This window comes from Varanus komodoensis, unplaced genomic scaffold, assembly GCF_004798865.1.
Source record: "Varanus komodoensis strain SLA01 unplaced genomic scaffold, ASM479886v1 scaffold41, whole genome shotgun sequence".
In the NCBI taxonomy this organism is placed as follows: domain Eukaryota; kingdom Metazoa; phylum Chordata; class Lepidosauria; order Squamata; family Varanidae; genus Varanus; species Varanus komodoensis.
Genome location: NW_025335954.1, coordinates 6,087,918 through 6,113,976, shown reverse-complemented (window position 1 = coordinate 6,113,976; position 26,059 = coordinate 6,087,918). Strand labels below are relative to the sequence as shown.

Genomic DNA, 26,059 nt, shown 5'->3' with positions numbered 1-26,059 from the left:
CAATTAAAGTATGGGCATTTTAATAAACTTTGCATTGAGGTAACATCTAACACCAATGCATCACCTGCCAGATTTTATGAGCTCCACAGACTGGGCACCACTGAGATGAAGGCTCTGGCTTGATAGTTTGGAAGCCAAAGGTTGGGTAGGGAGGGATATTGTGCTGAAAGGATCCTTACAGTCCTTTGGCTTCAATCCTTCGTAAATTTACTTTGGAGTATGACTCTGTGTGGCTTCCAAGTACAAATACATGGGATTGGTGTGTGGAAATTAGGGAAGCAGATGACGCAAGAAGGGAGATGGTGCTGCCAGGCAGAGCATTTCACACAAGCATATCTTGGTGCTTCTAGCTAACCCTTTCCCTCTTTGTTCTTTCCCCTTTGCCTCAGGGGAAGCCTTATGTCTTTGACCGTGTGTTCCCACCCAACACCACCCAGGAGCAAGTTTATCATGCCTGTGCCATGCAGATTGTCAAAGGTCAGTCTGGATTTTGGTAAAATGGGTGGGACTGGGCAATAAGTCTGGGCGGGCAGCCAGTGGCACACAGCATACATGGATGCATCTCCTTCAGTGAAGGTTGCTGGCTCCAATGTCAGTGGAGTGTTGTAACCACTTTGGGCAGCAGCCTGACCTTTACAGGATCTGTTCATGGTGCTGAACCGCACTCTGTCACCACCACCACCACCACCACCACTCCAACATGGTGGGTTCAGAACCACGGATAGTTCCTTAGCAGTTCCGATTCTGGCTCAGGATACAGACACTGCCTCACTGACATTCACACCACCAACCTCTACTTTTTCATTTTCTTACTCACCTGCCTTTCCCTTGCAGATGTGCTGGCTGGATACAATGGCACCATTTTTGCCTATGGGCAGACATCCTCGGGAAAGACACACACCATGGAGGTAAAGGGGTGTCTAATATTTTCAAAATCTGAGCTGTGGCCAGGGGGCATGGACTCAGTTGCTGCAGCTGAGATGGGGATTGTCTCCAGAAACAAAGCTTAGCTGGAAAATGTTTAAAGGAAGGGGCTTTCTTAAGATTCATTGCTTGTACTTTTGTTTCACTACAGGGCAAGCTGCATGATCCTCAGCTTATGGGTATCATCCCACGGATTGCCCAAGACATCTTCAACCACATCTACTCCATGGATGAGAACCTGGAATTCCACATTAAGGTCAGAGGGGTCTAGAATATGTCAACAACTAGAGATATTTGTGGTTAGAACAAAGGAGACATATTTGCAAATAGCAATGAGAAGGAGGAATAAAAAGGGGAAAGGAGATGGTTGGGAACCTGAATGGGGATCAGGTAACTCAGGTTCAAGGGATGGCAAGTACTTTTGTTAGTATGCAGTCGTCAGTCTAGAAGGAGATGTTGATACCTTTTCGTGGCATCCAGCCACTTAGCAAGTACAGGTGATCTAAGAGCTTTAGAGTAGGGCTAGGTCTCCAAATGTTTTGAACTTCAGCTCCCAGCATTCCTCCTGGCCATTGGCCATTCTGGCAGAGGCTTTTTGGACTTGAAGTCCCAAACACTTGAAGATCTACTTTCTGCCCACCCATGCTTTCTAAGAAGCCTAGACTGGGCTATAGCACCTGCTTTGTATGTAGGAGGTCCTGGATTCAGTCCCTGGCATCTCCCACTTTTAAAATATTGGGGAGCAAATGCTGGGAAAGACCTCTTGACTGAGACCACAGAGAGAGGCACTGCTAGTGAGAGCAGATAGCACTGGGCTAAATAGAGTGATAGCCTGGTCTATAATGCTTTCTGGTGGAGGGCTACTAGGGCTGCCCATCCTAGCATTTCCCAGCTTAGGCTAAAAGTAGGCATCCCATTTATTGTCCACACATCAGGGAGTCCTAAATTTGTTGGTGTGTGCACCCCACTGTGTTCTGTCCACACAGTGAGTCCAATGCATCCATGTGGGACGTATTGTCCTTTCTCTTTTCCCAACCCTGCATAGTCACCATGTACCCCTCCTCCCATAATTTTGAAGCAGTCACTTCTTACCACCATTTAATACCCTGTTAAACAGCATGCAGTTGACAGATAACAGCCTCTGTCAAATTGTCAGGTGGATTGCACAATAAAAGTCTCATCTGGAAGCACCCCTGGTATAAGGCAGCTTCCAGTGTTCATATTGCTGGCAATGACAGGGACTGGCTCTGTAATGTCACTTGATCTCCAAGCACAGAAGGAACAGAGTCCTGTAAGGATCCAGGCTCAAACTGCCTGCAATTTCCTTCTTCGGGGCTTCAGTATGTGACACATTTATTGTGTGCCTGTGATCCTTCTCTCACAGTAGTTTCTGGGCTCTTTGCACAATGCCTTTCCTGTGTTTGCCTGACTTTTGGGGGCCTTTTGTTAGAGCAAGGATAAAGAGCTATTATCCCCTGATCTTGAGATAAAATGCTAGGAGATGCTAGGGTAACGTCACAATTCAGCACAGCATCACCTTGTGGTTGTGGGATGAAATAGAGAGAAAGGCAAAGATAACACCTGGAAAAGCTACAGGAAACCAAGGCAGACTGTCTCCCATAAAAACACAAGGTAGTCCTTGGAAAAGTGGTGGAGTAACTGCATCTTTTAGAGAAGCCCTCAGTAAGCAGAAACCTCCTCATCCTTCATTCTGTGGAGCAGGGAGCTAGGCCAAACTCAAAGGACTATTGTATCCAAGAATGCCACAGAGAGGTGCTACTAAACATTTCTATAAGGTTACTCCTACTTAGAGTAGACCTATTGGGTCTGGAGACTCCAACATGGGGGTGGTAACATCTAGGTATGTTTGACAACATCCAGCTGTGACTGTTCTGAACTGGTGTCTGACCTCAGTAATGGACTGGATGTGGGCCAGTAAGCTGAAGCTCAATCCAGATAAGATGGAGATGCTGTTGGTAGGGAGTCTATTTGTTCAACTGGGGAGTTCTCAACCTGTCCTGGATGGCATTGTGCTCCCCCAAGGGACAAGGTTTGCAGCCTTGGAATCCTCCTGGATCCCAAGTTATCACTTGTTGCTCAGGTAGACACCATATCCAGGAGCACTTTTTATCAGCTTCGGCTGATTTATCAACTGGATCCCTATGTGGCAGAGCAGTGCCTTGCCCCCATTATCAATGCACTGGTAACCTCCTGCATGGACTACTGCAATGTGCTCTGTGTGGGGCTGCCTTGGAAGATGGTCCAGACATTGCAACTTGTTCAAAATCAGGCAGCCCACCTGCTAACGAGGACCAGGGCTCGTTATTCAACATTCAAGGCCCTCCTCGACATTCCTCCCCAGAGTGGAGTGATGGAGGAGTTGGCAAGGAGGAGGGCATTCTCCTGTACTGCACCCCAGCAGTTCCGCAAGAGATCGGGCTGGTATCAACACTGTACTCTTTTAGATGCCAGCTAAAGATTTTTCTGTTTTGCAGATATTTTGGAAGGTGAATCTGTTGGGCTTGATTTTAAAGGATTATTTTAAAGGTTTTAGTCACTGCTACCATTTTAATTCTGTAATTTTATAGACTTATAATATTATGGAGGTGTTTAATTATTTTATTGTTGAATTGTTTTACATCTCCTTCTCAATTAATTTATTTAATGCACTTTAATTACTATTATTAGTTGTTTATTATATTTATTATATTGAGTTTAGTGTTATTACTGTTTTATTGTGGTTCTGACTGTATATAAGCCACGCAGCGAGCTTATGGCTAATTGGGTGGTATATAAATCAAACAAACAAACATGGTGTCCATGGACACTACTGTTGGGGCCCACTAGGCTTCATATTCATTCTTTTATTATTGTTCTATTTTAAAAGAGTTTTTTTTAATTAAAGAATAGCTGAGAGGCTAGAATACCACAAAATTAAGTTTCAACCTCTAGTACCATCTTTTTTTCCAATAATGCCTGCGGATCCCACATCTTCCATCCTGAGCAAATTGCCTTCCATGAAATGAGTGCTGGAGCAGAATGATGTGGGTGCAAAGAAGTGGTTTTGACAAGCAGATCCCTCCCCCAATTCTGCCATTTTGGGAGAGAGTCCACAACACTCTCTCAATACCCCAAATTGACCCAAAAGGTTGAGGACCCAATGTAAGTAGGACTAACACTGCTTACGGACATTGTGAGGGTGTTACAAGCTGCATGAATGGGACAGTCCCCACCTGAAGGACTCAAGCTCTCTTTTTGTCTCTGTTTGGAATGATCTGGGAGCACTGCTTGCCTTCACTTTGAGCACTTCAGCTTCTAGAAAGACACATGCCCAGGGGCTAAATGGTTTGGGAGAAGTCCTCCGCTCCCTTACAGCAATCCTATTCTTGTCCTCATTTCCCCCACAGGTTTCCTACTTTGAAATCTACTTAGACAAAATTCGTGATCTTTTAGATGGTGAGTATCCTCAGCAAGGTACTGAAGATGAAACTCAAATACTTTGCCACCTAATGAGAAAGAACAACTCACTGGAGAAGACTCTGATGCTGGGAACAATTGACGGCAAAAGGAGAAGGGAATGGCAGAGGATGAGGTGGCTAGAGGGAGTCACTGAGGCAGTGGGTGTGAGTTGGGTGGACTCCGAGGGATGGTGGAGCATAGGAGAGCCTGGAGAAATGTTGTCCATGGGGTCGTGGTGGGTCGGGCACAACTTTGTGACTAACAACAGCAATTCTTAGCAATGTTAAGTGTTATGGTAAGGATAGTGAGCTGTACCACTGCTAGCCTGGAATGAAGGAGAAAAGCTTGGTGGGAATTAATGACATTGCAGAGATGGGAGACTTGGGTGCTGGAAGTGCAGGTGAGGAACTGAAGAGAAATGTATCTCCCTGGATTAACTAGATCCTCTTTGAGTAATTTCCTTTCCTTGCCCACAGTGACCAAGACCAATCTCTCAGTTCATGAGGACAAGAACCGTGTGCCATTTGTGAAGGTGAGATTCAAGGGGAATGGGGGATGGAGAGAGACTGCTAAGTGGGCTTTCTGTCTGGTCTGGCTAGTGGCCTATCTCAGGGATGCAGTTTTAGGCTTTGGATGGGGAAACAAGAGTTATGGCGAGTTGTAGAGGCGAAGTTGAACTTTCAAAAGCACAAGCGAATCCCTAGTAAATCCTGGAGTGAATTTTATATAGCTGATAATAACCAGAAATATGGATACTTCTGTACAGTTCCTATGTACTACAGTACTGTGTATTGTGGAAAGACTGCCTTCTCTAAATGATTTACCTCAGGAGTAGATGCTGTAACTGCCTATAGGCACCAATGTGTCTCCAAATGCCTCTCTTAATGCCCACAACTGCTATTTTTATTTTAAAAATACATTTTGTATTTTCTTGCTGGCAACTGGGATTGCTTCCCATGAATGCTGCTGGGCAGGTTTCTTTCCCAGTGAGATCAGCCATCCTCAGGTCTGGCAGCCATTTCATGGTTGTGCCTATGGGCACTTTTTGTGGACTCCCTGCTTCTCTTGAAGTTTAGTTTATTTCTTAAGATTCATCTTTTACTGGGATACCAACATGTGGCATAGTGAAGGGCTGGCCTTTAGCTCCATCTTCATTTTGGTTCAGAACAGAGGATGTACAGTTTGGAGCCCAGAACACACCTCTGCCATGTACTTAGCTTATTGGGCAAATTACTCTTGTTCTAATCTCACCAGTTCGTTGTCTGGGAAATGAGTATTCTATGACCAGCTGTGCCCAGTTTGGCAATCTTTTTCTGAACGAGCAAAATTCTCATGCTAGTCATTGTGTGAGAGCCCACAGCATTTTCAAAATTCCACTTATGCAAAATTATTGGGGACTCCTCCCTTAGGGACCCGCCGTGAGAAGGCACAGGAAGGTACACAGCTGAACTGTGTGGGACAGGATGCTAGTGATGTGGTGTGAACTTTAACAGAGAGATGCGGTCACCACCATGGTATACTATGGCAACACCCTTTTTCTTTTCCTTCAGGGCTGCACTGAACGCTTCGTCTCCAGCCCTGAAGAAATTCTGGATGTCATTGATGAGGGAAAATCCAACCGTCACGTGGCTGTCACCAGTGAGTTCTGAGGAAGAGGACAGGGTGGGTGGGTGGGTGGGTGCAGAAGCTTCTATCCTGGGCCTCTGCAGCTTCTGACCACTTACCAGACCTAATGTGGCCTAACAGACCACGCATTGTGGCTTCCTGGGTGCCTGGTGACATTATGAGTTTTGGCAGGCCCAAGGAAGCAGACAAATGAGAGACTTATGTACCCTCTCAGTGCATACCTCCTACATAACAGGTGGGTGACATTTGGTTTGGAGGCCTGTCCTCATGCTTAGGGAAGGTGGCAGTGCCGTGGTCTAAGATTTCAAGGCCCCTGTTGTGAATCAGAGTCCAGAGATATGTATGAAAGGCAACAGATCCTTTCCACCCAACACAAATCTTATTAATAAACCAACGATACATGGAGAAAAATGAAAAATCACACAGCACAGGATTTTTTAAAACTTCCAGGGAGAACTGAAGCATTATAAATTGGAGGCATCAAAAGGTGACCTTCCCTCACCAGGTTCAGTATGATCAATATGATTAAACGTTAATAGATTCTCACAGTAACAGATTCACTCTCCCAACAAATCCTTGCCCCAACACTAACAGTTTTCCTCATTTGAGATTAAACCAGTAGTTTCCTCAATGTAAGGGCAGCTGTTACATTTTGGTACAGCAATCAAGGGTTAACATGTAAGATGTGCTGACTCTTCAATTAAACCTGTAATCACCAAAAACATTTAGCTGCTTTATATCAGGATAGCTCTTATGAGACTTTTCCCTAAGCAGCTGGAAAAACAAAATTTAGGTGAAGGAGCTTTTGTCAATTAGTTATCAGTTATTAAATCTTTAGCCACTCACCACTCCTGCCTCCAAAGTTACAGATCATGGGGAGAAATAATTTCTATTAATTCCTTTTAAGTCTGTGATGCAGATAAGTCCTTTATGTTCCAGAGTCTCAAACACATCAGAAACTACTTCTGTATTTTAAATTTACCTATTTAAAAAACATCAACTCCAAATTAGGAAAAACTATGCCTGGTGATGGGAAAAAGAAGAGATTGTAAGGTTTGAACTGTATTATGTGGTCAATAGCCAGGCTGGCTGAGATGGATGGGAGTTGTAATCCAAGATATCTAGAAGGCACCAGGCTGACAAATAGACCGCATTTGTGTTTGCCTATATACAGCTGCTCCTCCAAGGAGCAAAAGGCAGTGCATATTGTTCTTCCTCCACCATATAGTTTATCTCCCCAACAGCCCTATGGAGAGTTTATGTGGAGAGCTGGTGACAAGCCCCCATGGCAAGTTTTATGGCTGAGTGGAGATTGAACCTGGGCCTTCCTGGGGCTTCTTGGAGAGTTTAATCACAACACGGCCATGGCTCTTAATCAGTAGCAACAAACTCCATTTGCAAGGGATGGCAATTCCAGCCATGTGGCTTAGGACAAGAGAGACAATGAGATGCAGTGGGATGGGTAGGGAACATGGCCGTGAGTTCTGATGGGCAGAGGGCTTTTCTGCTACAGCAGTGCTCTGAGATGCTCCTGTTTTGCTTTCTAACCTGAACAACTTTTGCTGCTCCCTAGAGGCAACTTGTGCTGTTGCAGCCTCTTATTCTCAACCACACGGAAGCTGGAAAACCTCTACCCTTATACAAACAGCAGAGGAGGACTATACCACTTCCATTGGGGATTTGCCTGATTAAACAGCCCTCCACATAGAAAATGCCCTTTACACATAAAATACAGGTGTCAAAGAGAAGAATTGCATGTTCTTCTGTGTTATATTTTTTCTTCACACTGGAAAGTATAAAACAGTTTTTAAAAAAAAAACCTTTAGCATCTTTTCCTTTTTGTGGAGTACAAGCCATGGAAGGTAGTGGTATTTTTCCCCAAAATAATTGCAGATGACAGGTATTCCAGGCCTGAAGGGTGCGGTTGGAGGGGAAACAAAGTTATACATTTACAGGGTTCATATGATTTCAAATCTAATAGAACCACTGCATGGCCAAGATGGGTACACTTTCATCCCACTGTTGCTTCTGGTCAAACAGCTGTGTAGGTTTTTATAGTGCTTTGAAGCCTGTTTGTCTGGAAAGTGCAGTGAAAAAGACATGTGTATGTACAAACCTATTGGGAAACAAATCTTGCATGTGCCTCCTTCAGTTCTTTTAAGCAAATTTTTCAGTCTTTGTAATGGCCACATTTGGTAATATGATGAGTTGAGGACTTAGTGACCCTCATCATTTTGAATGGGTGATCTACACATGGACAAATACATAGCTATTCAGTCTATTTTCATTGAAATTGACATATAATTGGCTCAAGAAAAGTAGTATATTTGATCATATATAAAATACATACATTGTGTATATTTTTGTTTTTATTTATCAACATTCACAATTAAATCTGTCTCCAGGCCTAGGAGGCCAATGCATGGATTGCAGACTGCATGCTTCAGCTGCAGCAGATAACTGCAGCGTACTTCTGGCGGTGCCACGCACACCACTAGGTCACCTCAGGAGCAGTCCTGGTTGAGCATTTAGTGTGGCAGCACCCAGTGTCCTGAGCTCTTTTCTGATTGATATTAGACAGGCCCCCACTGTCCTGACATTCAAGTGTCTTCTTAACACTCATCTCTTCACACAAGCTTTCTCTGAAATATCACCCAAATAGCTAAGAGTTGTAACACACAGCGGAGTGTGTGGTTTTATTGTTGATTCATTATATTGTGTTTTTTATCACTATATTTATCACAATTCACACTGAGAACTTAGTGTGGTGTAGTGGTTAGACTATGGGCTGGGCCTCAGGAGACCCAGGTTCTGGTACTTGCTCAGCTGCAAAGCTCACTGGATGACTCTGGACCGTGCTCTGATTTTCAGCCTAGCCTACATCACAGGGCTGTTCTGAGGGTAACATGGAGAGGAGGAGGAAGACTATGTAAGCTGCCTTGGGTTCTTCCTGAGGAGAAAGGGTGGGATATAAATGTGACATAAATCATATTTAGGGTTGATGTCATGTTTTTGAATTTTCTGTTCACTGCTTTGATATTTTTATGCAAAGCAGTCCGGTATACACAACTCAGTTGCTGCCTGGTCATCACTTCTGCCTTGATTTCCCCTTTGGGGAACCGAACAGAACCCCTTCTTATCTCTTTGTTTTCCCCTGCAGATATGAATGAGCACAGTTCCCGCAGCCACAGCATCTTCCTCATCAACATCAAGCAGGAGAACATGGAAACTGAGCAGAAGCTGAGTGGGAAGCTTTACCTGGTGGATCTGGCTGGCAGTGAGAAGGTGTTGGAGGCTTCTGGGGGGCTTGTTGTCCCTGCCTTGATTTGCACATGGGCAAGATGTGATTTCTCCCATAAAACAAAGCCATCCAGCACCAGAAATCTATAGAGATCTCAGCAACAGTTTGAAACAATTCCCAAGCAGGGCTTACTAAAAGACCATGTTGTCCTATCCTGCTTGTCAGAAGCCCCAGGGTTTGATCCAGTGACCTCTGGGAGCTATCCTGCCTGTGCTTAGAGCTCCCTCCTGGCACAGAGGGGAATAACAGTTGTGCAGTGCCCGTTCCAGACATTGGCAGGCTACACCGAGTCTCTGGGTGGCCAGGCGCATAGGAAAAACACTGTGAGTTGTACAGCCACTTGTCTCAGTCTGGTCAAGCATAGCAGTGTGCCCTGCTTCCAGAATCAGCTGCTGACTTCAGGGCTGGGATGAGGAATGTGTGGCTCTCCAGTCACTGTTGGACAGTAACTCCTATCATCCCTCAACATCAGCTATGCTGGCTAGTTACAGTCCAACAACATCTGGAGGATCACACTCCCCACTTCTCCCTTAGTGGGCAGCTGGGCAGTACACCTTGATGTGTGTCTACAGCTGGTTGTGGACAGCCTCTGACACAATTCTGATGGATTCACAATGTGGTTTTCTTTTGCCAGCTGACAAGGTGTTTCCTTGGAGTACTTTGGGATCTGCACATATTCCTGATGTTTAGGGCAGCTATTTTTCATTTGCAGTTGTGCATGTCAATGTTCTTTTCAGCCTTCTGGGCACCTCCATCTGTTGCGAGAGGAAACCTTGCTTCCCTTTTCACAATTCAATCCATATCTCACCCCAGGATTATTGTCTCCATAATCAACCTTTCCTTCTCCTGCCAGGTCAGCAAGACAGGAGCTGAAGGAGCTGTTCTGGATGAGGCCAAGAATATCAACAAGTCTCTTTCAGCGCTTGGCAACGTCATCTCAGCTCTGGCTGAGGGCACGGTGAGCATTACGATGCTGATAATAAGAGCTTTGTGTTATGTAAGCTGGCACTCCAAATATGTGAACTTGTTGTGTCTGAGGAGCCGTCCATAGAATGGCATAAGCCAACATGTGCACTGGGAGTGACCTCTGATCCACAGGAGACTCTTGTGTAGCCCTCAGGCTGTTGTTGCAGTTCTGGAAGCCCAAGAGCAAACAAAAAATGTTTCTAGTTTGCACATTTGCAGAGATAAATGCAAAGGAAACTCTGTTGTGTTCAGGCACAGCTGATGGACTATCTTCTGTTTGGCCCAGGCTCTTGACTCCCCCAACCCTCATCCCTTAGATGAGGAGAAAGCCAACTGTAGGCCTGTTTTTAAAGCCCTGCCAGAGTTGGGGAGAACCTTTGAAATAAATCTATTAAAATAGCAATGCCTCTGTGGAGCTTGAATCCAGCAGTCAAGATTCAACAGCACAGCAAACTCATTAAGATGCAGAGCCAATGAGTCTTTATCTTGAGATCTCAATGTGATTGTTTCAAGGTTACCTGAAAGACAGGTGTGCCGGTGCACAAGAGGATGCTGTCTGAAATAGTCTCTTGGTGACACAAATATTGGTACTACAGTGTTGGAAGGGAGCACATGAACCTTTTAATAACTGAGAAACAGCAGTGTTAAAATTAACTGATGATACACAGATCTGAGAGGTGATGAGTGATTCCCTTGACTTGTGGAAAGGGGCAGGAAATGCTCCAGAGGTTCTGGCAAAAGAGATTCTAAAAGAGATCAACAAGGGGGACAGTTTAGAAGTGTGCATTTGAGTGGATGTATTTAGTGACATGCTGTTGAGAAAGATTAAAGTATTTTTTCTTATATGCATAAAACTGCAATAAAGGAAATAACAAGATGAGTAAAACTGAACTTAAATGCATCATGTTCACTTCTGCTGATTTCTAAGATGATGTGTCAAGAGAACATTAACATGCCTACCAGCTGCTCATGTGGCATCTACCACATTTGTAAAACTGACATGCAGAATTTTTAATGATACAGAGCAAAAATATAATGCTGTACTTATTATATTTATATCCCACTTTTCCTCTAAAGAGCTCAAGGTGGTGTATTTGGTTCTCTCTTCCTCACTACAATCTCCATCCCCCAGTGTCTGAGCCCAGGGGCCCGTTCCAGCCAAGACACCTTGCTTTAGATTCGAGGATACTTAGGAAGAAATAAAACCAAAGATGATATACAATTTATTGAATACATATGGGGTGAAATACATATGCAGATTATAAGCAAACAAGCAAAAGAAGACTTAACAGATGTCCTGTTAGTCAGAGGGGTCACTGATGTGGTGGTTGTTGCTCCTACCACTAGGTTGGGCGAGGGAGCCTATGCCACACTAATTCAACTGTTTGGCTGAAGATCTTGCTAAGTGTCCGGTGCAACCAGGACTCCTGCCATGACTCTGGAATAAATGCTAATGCTACGGCCTGCTTATTATTTTCATTCCCCTGGTGCAGGGTCCCCCCCTCCCCTTGGAAGGCAGAGCCTAGCATGACTTTGCATAGACCTGGAACTTTCCCCTGCTAAGAGGGAACCTGTGTGCACATGAATGATCCAAATCTGTCCACCATTCTTCTCTTATGCAGAAGAGCTACGTGCCTTATCGGGACAGCAAGATGACCCGCATCCTGCAGGACTCTCTCGGTGGAAACTGCCGCACAACCATGTTTATCTGTTGCTCACCCTCCAGCTTTAACGATGCCGAGACCAAATCTACTCTCATGTTTGGACAGCGGTAATCACCCACTCGCATCCTGTTCCTTTCTTCAAGCCAGTAGGGGCTATTCTGCCACAGTGTTTTCACAAGGGCAAAGATCAAGAATGAGTAAAATCAGGCAGTAATGTGGGGGCAACTTGCTTCCGGAAGGCGGAATATTTTGGAATCTCACATAGATCTTCTTCTGGCAAAGGTATTTAAGAGCAAAAACGGGGAGCAAAAATATTCTTACATGGCAAGGTATGATTCCAAATCACTTGGGTATATCTGTGTTACAGATATAAATTGATTGAGCAGTCATTCTTCCCCTCTAGGGAGCCCTGGAAATGGCAATTCTGTGAAGGTAGTTCAGAATCTTACGCAATTCTCAACACTGTTTACTGAACTACAATTCCCAGGGAAACCAGGGCTCTTAAAAGGGTACAAAATCTATGGGTTAAACTGACTTCTGTTCATGTACTGAGAATTCCCCTTGCTCTCCTTCCCCTTGCATCCACCCCAAATCTGCTTCACAGAGTCCTCCAACCCACTGAAGCAGATAAAGGGCATTCATGGCAGGCTGGAGAGGAGAGGGGAAATACGTTCTGGCACTGGCTTCTGTTCCTCTGGCATCCAGCCAGTGCTGGGTGCAACTCAATATCTTTTTGAAGTGTACACAGGGAGTTAGATGACCTGAAAACAAAAGAGAGAGGCTGGGCAGGTTGTAATGGTCACCCATCTATGTGCTATTTTGGCTTTCCCTTGAAGATTATGTTGGGTTCCAAAGTCTTTTAGACCTAGTGAATACATGGATATTGATATTCACTTGGTCTCCAGTTCAGAAATGTGTCTGCCATAATCAATCTGTTAGTCTTCACAAGCCTCTTCACTGTTTTAGCTTTGAATAAGCCACAACTTAATTGACTAATCCAGAGACCATCACAGTGAATGCAGATTTTCTCCACTTACTTCCTGGCTCTCCTCATTCAGCCAAAGGGCTCCAGTTACTATAGGATGGGCAGTTCTGCAGCGGCACCCTTGCTTTGCACACAGAGATCCCAGGTTCTGAAATGCTGGAGAGCTTCTTCCACTCGGTGTTGACTGGAACTAGGCAACTGTGGACACCTTTGGCAATTTGAGAAACTGCTCTGGACACAATTGCAAAATGGCTGTCCTGGGAAACATGGCAAAGGACATGTAAACTGCTCCAAAGACTGCGTACAAGGCAGAAGTGGAATCTGAGCCCCAACACACTAAGCAGTTCCTTTGAACCCTTAGCTCACTGCAATTTCAGCCACTAAAAGAACAAAAAGTAGGAGGGGTACTCAACAGGGGTGAAGAAAGGTGTCCGGAGCACACTGGCGCTCACAAGCAGCATGTTGTTTACCCCTTGCATAGACAGTACCATGCTAGATTGACAAGTGGCTAGAATCAGTATAATGCAGCACCTCAAGTTCCTAGGAGCTGAGTCCATTCAGCTGCAGTGGTGGGAATGTCACACTAGAGGCAAGAAATAATAGACTGTACAGGCTGTCCATGGATGGGTGGTGGAGTGGGATGGGCAGAGCTTTTCCATCAAAGGCAGCCCTGAAGTACTCTGGGTAAAGGAGCTTCCAGTCAACTCCTCTCCTCTCCTCTCCTCTCCTCCTAGGGCCAAGACAATCAAGAACACAGCTTCAGTGAATCTGGAACTGACAGCTGAGCAGTGGAAGAAGAAGTTTGAGAAGGAGAAGGAGAAGAACAAGATCCTGAAGGAGACGATTACCAAGCTGGAGGCAGAGCTCGGACGCTGGCGCAATGGTGAGCCAAAGTTTGTGGGGCTAGGCTGCACTTGCCATGTATGTGGCTCTATGCTTATTTGGCCTTGTCAAAGTAAGCTATGCAATGGATACTTTTCAGACAGTCTCTGCCACATGTACTTTGAGTGGCAGGTGTCCTCTGGGACAAATGGGCTTGTTCTTGACTAAAGTTTCCAGCCTGGGAAACAGCACCCTTCCTTTAAATGCTGCTGCCTCTGTGTATAGATAGACAGATATCCAATGAGAATTGCATATATCCTCTCCTCTTTCAAGATTACAATCCATCGCACAGAGGAAAAATAGGAGAGGAACAAATAAATACTAGGGAGGTTGGCAAGAATAGTGACTAATCTCAATTTGGGGGCAGTCCCAGCAAGCAGAGTGAACAAGGACATGTGCATTCTTAAACCAATGTGGAGTCATGAAGCGTCCTGCCAGTGTTGTTATCCATTTATCAAGACTCAGTGGCAGGCAACGTCAGCAAGATGCCACATTGTTGTCTTTTTCTCTCTTATGAGGAACCCAAGCTGGCTTACATAGCTCCATTTTACTCTCACAACAAGAACAACCCCATGGGGTAGGTTAGAGTGTAGTGAATGACTGGCCCAAAGTCACCCAGTGAGATTCATGACTGAGTGGGAACCAGAACCTGGATCTCCTGAGTCCCCAGGCCAACACTCTAGCCACCATGCCACTCTGACTTTCAGTGTGTTGATCAATAAATGTTTCTCCAGCTGTTGTGTGGATTGCAGCTAAACTCAGAGAATTCTGCAGTGCTAGTGCAGAATCCAGAAAGTCAGAAACTGCTGGAGCCGCGTCGCTGTTGGGTTTTGCCTGCACTGCACAGCAACTCTCACTGGCTGATCTGAAATGCTTCCAGGCGAGAATGTCCCAGAGACAGAGCAGCTGAGCGATGAGGAGAAGGTGGAGACGGACACCTGTGATGAGACACCTCTCAATGATAACAACTCCTCCATTGTCATCCGGATCTCTGATGAGGAGCGACACAAATACGAGGAAGAGATCCGCAAACTCTACAAGCAGCTTGATGACAAGGTCAGAAACCTCTTCACCAAAAGGGATTGGTGACTCCAATGTCAGAGGGGTGGTCTATCCACTTCCAGGTCATTCTCGACTTTGAAGGAGCTATTCGTGGTTCTGAAACCGGTTGGGTGGATTTGCCACTGTGGATGGTTCCTTAGAGTTCAGACCAAACCTCAGAAGGGATACACCACCCCATTGTCATGGGATCTGCAGGCCTCCACTGCTCTCCACTCCACTTCCTGGTTCTGAGCATCTGCCTCCATCCCCTCCTCACTTTTTGATGCTGAGTGTCCTTCCCTCATCTCAGCCCCCGAGTTCTTCCCTTGGTGCTGCTTCCTCTCTCCCTGCTGACAGAGCATGAGGTGGCTTGCACCACAGTGTTTTCTTTTCATCCAGGATGATGAAATCAACCAGCAGAGCCAACTGATGGAGAAGCTCAAAGAGCAGATGTTGGATCAGGAGGAGGTGAGCCACTCTGCCTTTCTTTGCAGGGGCATGTTCATGAGGATAGAAGAATGTGCACACAACATATTTATGTACTCTCTCTCGCTCTCTCTCCTCTGTTGCCAAATCCTTTTTTTATAATCCAGCCTTTCCTCCAAGGAACCCATGGTGTCCTACATGGTGCCCACTCATCCCCTTTTTAAATTTGTAACTACCCTATCGGGGTAGGCTGAGAAATGGCAATGCGTCTAAGGCAGGGGCAGGCAAACTTTCTGGGCCTGTGGGAACATTTGGCAATTTCAGAAACTGTCATAAGCATCACTACAAAATGGCTGCCATGGGAGGTGTGATTAGTCACAAAAGACATACAGCTGTGGCCAAAGCAGACATGAGGTTGGCACCTCAGTGGAGCCTCCTCTGAATGCACCCTTTTCTTCCCCCCCGTCTTCAGCTTGGTGGTTGCATGCACTGCAGAGGAAAGCATCGATCCACAGCTGCTTGCTATCTGCATTTGTTAAGAACCTCTCTGAGCCACAGCACGTAGCCCAGAGGTGTTCCTGGGGCATGAAGCTGGCAGTGGTGGGAGGCCTTCACTTTTGTTGAGTGATCTCCACTGCCAGAAGGAGAATGTGTTCAAGAAAAAGTGGGAGGGATGCTCGCATTGCCTAGTCATGGCCTGTGGACACCCCCTGATCTTCAAGATTGCATGGGATGTGAACCCTCCCCTCCCCTGTCCCAGTCTGGCACTCTAACCACTATGCCCCTGAGTCTCTCTTTCTTGGTGCTTTGCCTGACTCTTTTCTGGTGCCGGTCTCTTTCTGCATCATCACTGCCCGGGCTCCTGCTCATTGTCCCTGCTTCTTCATTCACATTTTCCTCTTTCCTACCAGCTGGTGATGTCAACTCGTGGGGACAATGAAAAAGTGCAGCGAGAGCTCAGTCACCTGCAGTCCGAGAATGACTCTGCCAAGGAGGAGGTGAAGGAGGTGTTGCAAGCCCTGGAGGAGCTGGCTGTCAACTATGACCAGAAATCCCAGGAGGTGGAAGAGAAAAGCCAGCAGAATCAGCTGTTGGTGGATGAGCTGTCCCAGAAAGTGGTACTTTCTGAGAATTAATAAGGAGTGCACTAAGTTGGTGGAAAGGGGTCAGGGCCAAACCGAATCTTCCTTAAGGCTCTAAGAGCAGGGTTGTGTATATGCTACAATTTTGCACAATCATAGAACGACACAATGTAGTAGATATATCCTTATAGATATAAGGATGTGTTTGAAAGCATGTGATCAACATCTACTGAAATCTCTGGAACTAGAAGAGTGCCTAATAAGAACTCCAATGGTTGGTTGGGGGTACAGCTCAGTATCTCACATAGCTTCTTACCCCTCACCATAACTAGCACTATCAGCATAATATATGCCAAATTGAAAAAGGAATAAATTTTCCAAAAAGTGAAAAGTTTTTTTTTTCATAATTGATACAGATTGCAAAAATAAGGGTTAACTTGGTACTGAATGTTAATCTTTGTACTGTTAAAGTTAATAATAAAGTATTATTTTCTTTTATTAGATATCAATGAAACTAGACCTCTAGGCATCACACATCCATTTTAAACAGAGAAATGCTATAATAAAATAAAAATTACTATTTTTAAAAATTGCAGCAAGAAGCCAAGTAAAATGTAATCCAAAAAGTAGGGATAAAACCCTACCAATAAATACAGGATTGAAAAGTATCAAAAGACCTGTAATAACAAAGCTTTTAAATGGTCTGGGTAAACAAAGATGTCTTAACTTGATACCAAAAATTGTTCCCTGGGTACAGCTTTCCATAGAGGGGGGTGGGGGACCAGCAGGCACCTTTGACTATGCTGGCTTTTGTTTTCAGAATCTGGCCCAGAATACTGCTGGGAGGGAAGTTACGTCCATTTACTCAGCTGAAAATGGAGTGCTGGGTTTTGCAAATTGGAGGGCATCTCCTTTGAACTGGTTAAGTTACACTCCTGTCTCTCCTTGCAGGCCACCATGTTGTCTTTGGAAGCTGAGTTGCAGAGGCTGCAGGAGTTCAGTGCCCATCAGCACAAGCGCATTGCTGAAGTGCTGAACGGACTCATGAAGGATCTGAGTGAATTCAGTGTCATTGTGGGCAATGGCGAGATCAAGCTGGTAAGGGAACAGGAGTGCTTGGCAAGAAAGGGGGGAACGAGGCATTCACTCTGATGCAGAGATATGTGTCTGCTGGAGCAGGAAGATTTTAGGTTTCTGGAATCTACTTCAGTTTTCCTTAGAAGGGTTAACTCAAAGGCAGTTGATGGTGACCTCCGAATAGGGAGGCACCATAATTGTGTTTCAAGTGCAAAAAAGTCATCAGTATCAGGTCTGAAAAAAGACAGGAGGACAAACTAGTCAACAATGGAATCTAATTCTGGCAACAATATCTAGATTCTCTGTAAAAATGAGTTTACAAACGATGGCAAATCCGGACTGATTGGCTAGTGCATCATTGGTGCCATGAACAAGTGTTGTGTGGTTGAACTGTGTGCCCAAGACATTATGTTAACTCTTTTTTTCCTAATCACCCAGCCAGTAGAGATTAGCGGTGCCATTGAGGAAGAATTCACAGTTGCCCGCCTCTACATTAGCAAGATTAAATCAGAAGTGAAGTCAGTCGTGAAGCGCTGCCGGCAGCTGGAGGGGCTGCAAGTGGAGTGTCATCGCAAGATGGAGGTGACAGGACGGGAGTTGTCTTCCTGCCAGCTTCTCATCTCTCAGGTCAGACTGGTTGGAGGGGTGGTGGAAGAAGGGCAGCCATGGGGAAGGGCGGCTTTGAGGATTGGCTGTGAGTTACAAAGATGGAGGACCTCAGAGATGCTCCATATCCAAAATCTCCAAGAACCCCAGGAGGCACAGGGGCAGATTCTCCTTGTCCTGGTCTGAGGAGAAAGACTGAGCTTTGCTTAGTCCAAAGGATGGAGAATGTTGGGAGAACAGCTTTCCCCAAGAGGGTACCATCTGCATCTGTCCAGGGGGAGCCATCGTCTGTGACATCCATCTTGAGTTAGAAGGGGAAGCCTGGCTGTGGGAAGCCAGATGCTGGAGAACACAGCTCTGCCAGGCCCTCCCACTGGCTTGCACACTGGGAATGGGTGAGATACGTTGGAATGACCTATCTTCTACAGCTTCCTGACCTTGGCGGAGGCCCTGCTTCTCAACCCAGGACATCATCTATGAGAACCGGGCAGCAGACACGAGAGGGTTTTTTTTTTTGCGGGGGGGGGAGGTGTTCTAAAAGTGCCTTGTCATCAGATAATGAGGGCAGGGCAGAGGCACAGCAGCTGCTTGAGAGCCAGGCTTCCCTGTAGGAGCAAATGTCTGGGGGTGATCTTCCACAGCTGCTCTCCTGTATGTGCAGACTTTGGATACCTGGAAAGCTTCTTGGGAACTGTGAACTTTTGTGGATTTATTGTGTGCACTGTACCCAGGTCCCTTGTGATGTTTATGACCTGGTTCTGGTAAAGGAAATGTACTGTAATCTGCTGTCTATAAATCTTCACTGAGGGTTATAGCTAACTACTTGAGCTGCTGCAGTGAAAGGTTTTCCTGAGACTTATACCTTGGTTCTGGGAAATCAGAGGGGGTGGCTTGCAGTGGACTAGATATGCCAATAAATACAGCTTTGCATTTAGCATGCAAGTTTTTTAAAAACTGTAAATAAAAACCAGGTTAAGAGAGGAAGCTAATAATTATTGCTATTGCAGTGAGTCCAATGGTAGAATTGAGTCTCTTGGCTCTTGGCTCCCTGAAGAAAATCCCTCTTCTGAGACTGGCATTTGCTTTGCCAAGTGTGGCAGAGGAGACAAACCTTCCACTGATGCCGAATGCAAGGTGTTCCTTTAACATCATGTCTAGTTTTGGCCCTTGGACAGGCTAGCAAGACTGGAGTGGAGTTGCAGGACCTTGGATAGCTCCAAGTAGGTGACTTGTTTCAACAAAGCCAGAAGCACAACTGGGGCCTTAGGCCAGGGATGATAGGATCACAAGTGAAGCACAACTGAGGCAACCGTTTCCAGGGTCCTCCTTGTTCCCAAGAGTAAGAATTTTAAAGACTTAGCCTAATTGCCTGAAGCTGAGCCCTCCATTGCTTCTGGGTTATCTCCTGTTTTGTGTGTTACCTGTGCTGCTGAGAGGCACCAGTGAGGAGTGCTTGGTGTCAAGGAGAGGGGGGCAATTCCTCAGTACAATCTGTGAGATTCAGTGTGGCGGCGCACCAGTCAGAGTGTTTGACTGAGACTTGGGAGATCTGGATTATGGTCCCCACTCCATGAAGCTCACTGGGTGACTTTGGGCCAGCCAGTGGCTTTCTGCCTAACCCACCTCACAGGATTTGTTGTGAGGATAAAATGGAGAGGAGGATTTGGATTCCCTTCAGGAAAAAGGCAAGCCTTAAATATAATCAGTCCACTTGTCAGAGGGGCAGTGGGGGCTTTGGTTGAAAGGCTCCAGCTTCAGTTTGGTATTAGGACGGCTGCTCCAAAGCAGAGCTGGGCAGCACATGAATAGCCTGCAAAGTCCTTGTGGCAGGGAGATAGGCACACCAGCCTCACCAGGGAAGACTCAGCAATGCATGGCTTTGAACTGAAGTTTCCATCCCCTTCAGCTGCTTTTGAGTTAAAATCAAAACATGCGGAGATCTGATCTTCTGTGGCATGGATAGTTTGAGCCTTACACTTGACAGATTGAGGGGTATATTGGGGGCCAAACTAAGTACAGGTGCATGCAACACTATCCCGTGACACTTTCAAAACATGAAAGGCAACCAGGAGGGGCAGGGTGGGGTGATAAAGATCAGAGAAACAGGAAAGAGGAGGAGTGTTTAACTGGCCCCCTTTCCCAGGCTCATGTTCCCTGCACCAAATCACGTGCACATCTCTGCAGCTTTTTCCTCTTCAGAGTTCTAGATGAGAGATAGCATAGCACTTGGGGCTCTGTGAAGCCAAACTCTTCACAGGGGAGAAGAATAGAAGAGGAACGGGTTAGAACACACACACACACACGTGCTCTGATCCTGATTGCCCCTCCAGAAGCAGCTTTTCCTGTGTCAGATGGGTCACTGAAAGAACACCGCACACATCTGCATGTAATTTCTAGTTTGATCCCGAAGGCTGCCAGAATGGCCACACTTCGTTGGGAATATGTAGCCCCACTGAACAGCTCCTGGACAAGCATGCAGTGTAACACCTCTTGAGCTAAATCTAATATTATGTGACCAGAGTTCCAGTGGGACTTCTGCAATGGGAGTTCGCCTTCCTGTACTCCTTCCCCTCTGCAGGCCCCCTCCCCACATTTGGGGAGGTGGTCTGCAGGTGGGAGGGGAAGGTCACTCTGCCACTGCTGGTGGAAGGACACTGCTGAGTGCAGCCTTGGGTGTACACATTGGGAGTGGCTCCCGGATTTCTTCCAGCTCTAAGGAAGCTCAGCTGAGAAGAAAGGACAATCTCTGTGCTGCAGTGAACAGAAATTCTGGGGATGCCACTGAAGTTAAGACTGAGAACTCAGGAATCCACATTATGGCTGGGAAAGGGGTCTTTGACTTGTCTGCTCTTCTTTCCTCCACCATCCGGCAGCATGAGGCAAAGATCCGCTCACTCACTGAATACATGCATAGTGTGGAGCTGAAGAAGCGGAACCTGGAGGAATCCTATGATGCGCTGAATGAAGAGCTGGCTAAACTGCAGGCCCAAGGTGCATCTCTCTCCCCCAGCAAAGCATGCTTCATATTTGACATAGAACATGCAAGCCATTTGCATCATTTATGCCAAAAATATGTGGGTGGAGATGACTGTGGAACATGAAGAAGGTGACATCTGCTGTCTTGGTTGCTTGCAAGCAACTTTCATCATCCTTGAATGCTCCCTCTTTAATAACTCCTTTGGGGGCATTTAAAAACCAACAAAAACACCCATCTTGCTTCCAAGTAACTGGTACCCAAGCAGCAAGGGAAGAAGCCACAAGCTTGCCTCTGCTGCGACCAAACTCTTGGTTCTGCCTGTTGGGTTCTGCATGTGGCCTGATAGCTGTGCGATGCTTTGGGACCCAGCATGGAGTCTCGGGTCTGCTCTCAAAGCTGTGCACAAACCTCCTGACCATTATTGTCTGCAGTCCTGCTCAGGGTTTGGCATCTTCAGGCACCTGCCAAGGCCATGTGTGTTGGCCCCTCCACCTCTGTCCCTGCAAGTGGTGCCCCCATCTCCAAATCTCTGTTGAGAAGGGGGAAGATCTGAGGAAGGCTTTTCCTCTTGAATGCAAGGCAGTTCGGTGGCATGCCAGGAAGTGCAGCCCTCTGCCTTTTACATGCACTTACATACCTCCAGCCTCCACCAGCCTGGTACCCCCTCCCCCAGATGTTTTGGACTAAGATTTCCATAATCTTTAACCATTGTCCGTGCTGCCTGGGGCTGATGGGAATGATAGCCTAGTACATCTGGAAGGCACCTGAATGGGGAACAGTAATACATTTATTTGAGGATAACCCCTGGGGTCTTATTTACCTATGGGAGGGATAAATTAGGGGTTGCATGCCAGCAAGGGGTGGGGCCAGAGCTCAAGCAAACAGCCCACTTGAGTTCCAGTGGAAAAACCCCATTTTCACATGCACAAATTCACACACTCATCCCCCCCACACATGCACACACTGGGCACCAGAGTGGAGGAGAAAACCGGTACAGCCAAGATGGGCAGCACACCCCACACTATTGTAAAATATGTTTTAAAAGGCATCCAGAGCAGACATTTTGACCCTCCTCTAGCCACACACAATTCTGGATACTATTTTTAAAATAATCATCATACTAGTCACAGCTCTGCACTAGAGACTCCTTCAAGAGGCCACCTGATGGCTTTAGCAGGGGAGCTGGGGCTTCATCCCTAGTCTTCCAGGTCCAAGCTCAAAGGTTGGCACATTGAACCAACCCTGACCTTCAGCAGAACCGGTCCAAGTCTGCTTTACACCAAGGATCCTTTTGCTCCCCTACAGAGACTGTACATGAAGTGAGCAAAGAGCAGGATGTGATCCAGGATCCTGATGAAGTCAAAGTGAGTAACAGAACCATGACATGCGCTTTCTGGTCAAAGGAACTCCCCCACAGAGGAAGAGAACGTCATCTTCTTGAGCAACATGACTAGTCCTGGGCATGTCTCAGGAGAAAGAGGGCTGACAAGTTGAAGGAAGTGGAGGGCTGGGGGCGGGGGTGTCCCAGGTGCTGGGAAGGAGAATAAGTGACCAAGGGACTGTGGGGTGGGAGGAGTGCAATGAGACTCTTACAGGCTGCTGAAAGGAATTGAAAATATTGAAGATGCTCGTATCACTATGAGGGACCCTGGGATTGCCCTTGGCGTTCCTGAGCTGCTCCATCCTTGTCATGCAGAAGGCCCTGGAAGTGCAGCTAGAGAGTCACCGTGAGGCCCACCACAAGCAGCTGGCGCGGCTGCGCGATGAGATCAACCAGAAGCAAAAGATCATCGATGAGCTCAAGGAGTGAGTCACCCTCGGCGGGAGGGCCAAGCAGCTCCCATGATGGGATGTGATTCATCACGCAGAATGAGATGGGCCATGCTGGGGTGGGGAGGCTGGGCTTCCTGGCACCACCTGATTGGGGCAGTGGCCAGAGACTGCTCTCAGCTGGAGCTTAGGTGAGAAGACGAGGGAGAAAGGCAACAGTAGCCATGGAGCATGTCCAAAGTAGCCTTGCACGCTCTCTAAGCTGGGCCATGATGTGGGTTGGCCTGTAAGCCCATGCCTCTTGCATGGTCCGAGGCTACCTCCCCACTGGTCTCAAGCACTGTGTGTTGAACTGAAGACCTAAGCTGCTGGCACAGAGCTTGCACAATGCTCCTGCAAGCTAGGGCAGGGGTACACTCTGCACAGCAGTGAATTTAGCTTCAGCAGTACTGCTTCCTGGGAACTGCGGTTCAGGCCAGGGGGCTGGGATCTGCAGAAGTTTCCACTTCCCAGGGTTCTTCATGAAGATCCAAATGATGGAACCCACTAAAAAATCCATTCAAGCCAGTGCTATATGAGGGTCTATGCTGAAGAGGGGCAGCTGTGTGCTGGCATTATTTAGGATGTAGTTGCATCCAACAGTGTCTTTTATACATTATCCTGGGATAGGGGCTCTCTGAAGTGTTGGAGGCCACAACTGTTTAGTCTTACTGCCTTAGCCTTTGCTTACAGTGTTGATCTTACACTCAGGTAAGTGAGGAGGCATAGGAGACAATGGGCATGTTGGCTATTCCTGTGTTAGCATCTCTGTTTCTCGCTATATTATTTCCATATTTGAGAGCCAGTGTGGTGTAGTAGTTAAGAGCATGGGCCTGTTGCTCAGGTGATCTGGGTTCTAGTCCCTGCTTGGCCATGGAGCCAGCTGAGTGACTGGCCCAGCCACAGACTCTCAGCCCAACCTACCTCACAGGGTTGTTGTTGTGGGGAGAAGATGGAGGAGGAGAATGATGTAAGCTGCTTTGAGTTCTTTGTAAAAAATAGGTACAATATAAATCTAACAAATAGATACTAAATATTCTGTCCCTTCACAGCTTAAACCAGAAGTTAGAGCTTGAACTGGAAAAGCTCCGTGCTGACTACGAGAAACTCAAGAGTGAGGAACAGGAGAAATCACAGAAACTTCAGGAGCTGACGTAAGAGACTTTCTTTCCCTTCCTTTCTCTGGCCAATTTCACTTGCCTCTTCTCACCTACCTCTTCTCTCATTATGAAGAAGAGCTAACAAGAGAGAAAGGAGTTGCTGACTTGGTTCAAACAATGTAACTCTCACTCAAGGATTGAGTGTAGGTTGTTGTTGAACCATGGGTTATTGCGTTATCCAAACTCAACAGTGTATGGTTTGTTCACCATGGATTGTTATCACAATTGGGTCCAGACAACACAGTAACCCATGGTTCAACAACAACCCACACTCAACTGATGCTCCACTCGAGTGTGAGTTATTGTGTGACCTGAACTCTGTCAGCACCTGAGAATTAAAGAATTCTGAGCTGCAAAATTTGGTTTGAATGCCAGAACTGAATGGACATTATAGCCCTTCTACACAAACCCGTTTACCTCCCCCACAAATGTTCTTCATTCCAGCTGTGTAATTGGGAGGGGAGGAGGGAGTCTTTTGTTGTGGCTCTTGTAAAATAACCAAGAGTCAGAACTTGCTGATCTACTACAAATCAGCAAGAGATCTACCAGCTTAGGGCCGTGCACCAAGTACCATTTAAGCCTGATGGGCTGTGATATGTGAACGAGACAATCAGACTTATTATGCAGAAACACCCATAGTAGGACCAGCTTTGTTGCAGATGTGTGTGTTTGTCCAATAGACTCGATAGCAACCCAGGCCTGCTGCCTCGTCATGTCTGATGTGGCCTTCCTTTGAAATCCCCCACTAAATAACTTTAAAGTTGTGGATCACATTGGCAGTTTTCAAATTTCAGAAATGCAGTTGACAGGCATGCATGTAATCATGCATGTAAAGTGATATGTAATCCTGATCAATGGAGTAACGGTGCAAAGCAGGTTGTAGGACTGGGGCCGACACACTGGAGTGGTTGCCCATTTCTCATGAGGCTGTGTGTGCTTGGGCCCCAAACAGCCTGGTTTTACCCCTGTGGTGTGTGACTGCCTCTGCCACTGGCCGGTTGCTATCACCTAGCGTCCATTATGTTGTCAGCCTCTCCTTGCACTGCTAGTTAGCTTCAGGGACTGCACGAAAACCCTTCTGTGCCATGACATGACCTTCCTCCCCATCACCGCATGCGCCTTTGACCTGCACCTTCTCTTGGCTTCACAGATTTCTGTACGAGCGACATGAGCAATCCAAGCAGGACCTTAAAGGGCTGGAGGAGACTGTTGTAAGTATCTAAGCAAGACCGGGAGGAGGGAGCGAGTGGCTGAAGCCCAGGATAATTTCACCTCCAGTTTGTCCTTTTCTACTCCTCTAGGCCCGTGAACTCCAGACCCTCCACAATCTTCGCAAGCTGTTCGTTCAAGACGTCACAACTCGAGTTAAGAAAGTATGTTGTTCTCAAGCCTCTTGTAGTACTTATTGCTGTTGCCATTATTTAGCATTTATATGGAGCTGAAAGTGCTTGACTTAGACCAACATTCCTGCACCTGCTGTCTCTAGAAGTTCTGGATGACATCCCCCAGATCCCCCAGCCAGGCAGATGGAAGATGCTGGGTAATGTAGTCCCAGCTCATTTGCAGGGCACCAGCTAGGGAAGCCTGACATACATTCCCAACTGTTTCAGGAATCCTTGCAAGAATACTTTATGGCAGGCTAGCAGTATTGGTTCCCTGTTTCAGGTATGCACAGGGGACTAACAGTGGAAGATGGCAGCTTGCGTAAGTCACCGTATGAGCTCATAACAGACCTGAGATTTGATCCAAGGACTTCCTGCTTTGCAGCTCCATGACTCTCACCACTACTGCACCACTACCTTTTCTCCCCTCTCCTTCACCACCCCAGATAAGAGTTCACTCAGTACTTCCTTTCCAGAGCGCGGAGCTGGAACCCGAGGATAGCGGGGGGGCTCATTCCCAGAAACAGAAGATTTCCTTTCTTGAGAACAACCTGGAACAACTTACAAAGGTTCACAAACAGGTGAGTAGATGGGATGGAAGCCAAGCAATGGCAGTGGGGGGGGGCAAGTGGGGGGTGGGGTACACTGGCTGGGTGAAGCAGCTGGTGAGCCCAGCCCTACTGTTCCTCCTC

General features: G+C 46.5%; 1 protein-coding gene across 1 annotated transcript in view; it reads left to right on the top strand.

Moving 5' to 3' along the window:
- KIF5A (kinesin family member 5A) overlaps nt 1-26,059 on the top strand; it is a 55,000-nt gene that overhangs the window by 20,622 nt on the left and 8,319 nt on the right. The window contains exons 2-23 of the mRNA XM_044443166.1: nt 390-477; nt 835-908; nt 1,076-1,180; nt 4,332-4,380; nt 4,860-4,915; nt 5,934-6,021; nt 9,170-9,294; nt 10,164-10,268; nt 11,899-12,047; nt 13,660-13,808; nt 14,688-14,863; nt 15,248-15,316; nt 16,186-16,392; nt 17,308-17,454; nt 17,872-18,060; nt 20,913-21,030; nt 22,322-22,380; nt 22,713-22,822; nt 23,878-23,979; nt 25,136-25,196; nt 25,287-25,358; nt 25,844-25,948. Coding sequence (XP_044299101.1) covers nt 390-477; nt 835-908; nt 1,076-1,180; nt 4,332-4,380; nt 4,860-4,915; nt 5,934-6,021; nt 9,170-9,294; nt 10,164-10,268; nt 11,899-12,047; nt 13,660-13,808; nt 14,688-14,863; nt 15,248-15,316; nt 16,186-16,392; nt 17,308-17,454; nt 17,872-18,060; nt 20,913-21,030; nt 22,322-22,380; nt 22,713-22,822; nt 23,878-23,979; nt 25,136-25,196; nt 25,287-25,358; nt 25,844-25,948 — 2,403 coding nt within the window. The remainder of the gene's footprint in view (nt 1-389; nt 478-834; nt 909-1,075; nt 1,181-4,331; nt 4,381-4,859; nt 4,916-5,933; nt 6,022-9,169; nt 9,295-10,163; nt 10,269-11,898; nt 12,048-13,659; nt 13,809-14,687; nt 14,864-15,247; nt 15,317-16,185; nt 16,393-17,307; nt 17,455-17,871; nt 18,061-20,912; nt 21,031-22,321; nt 22,381-22,712; nt 22,823-23,877; nt 23,980-25,135; nt 25,197-25,286; nt 25,359-25,843; nt 25,949-26,059) is intronic.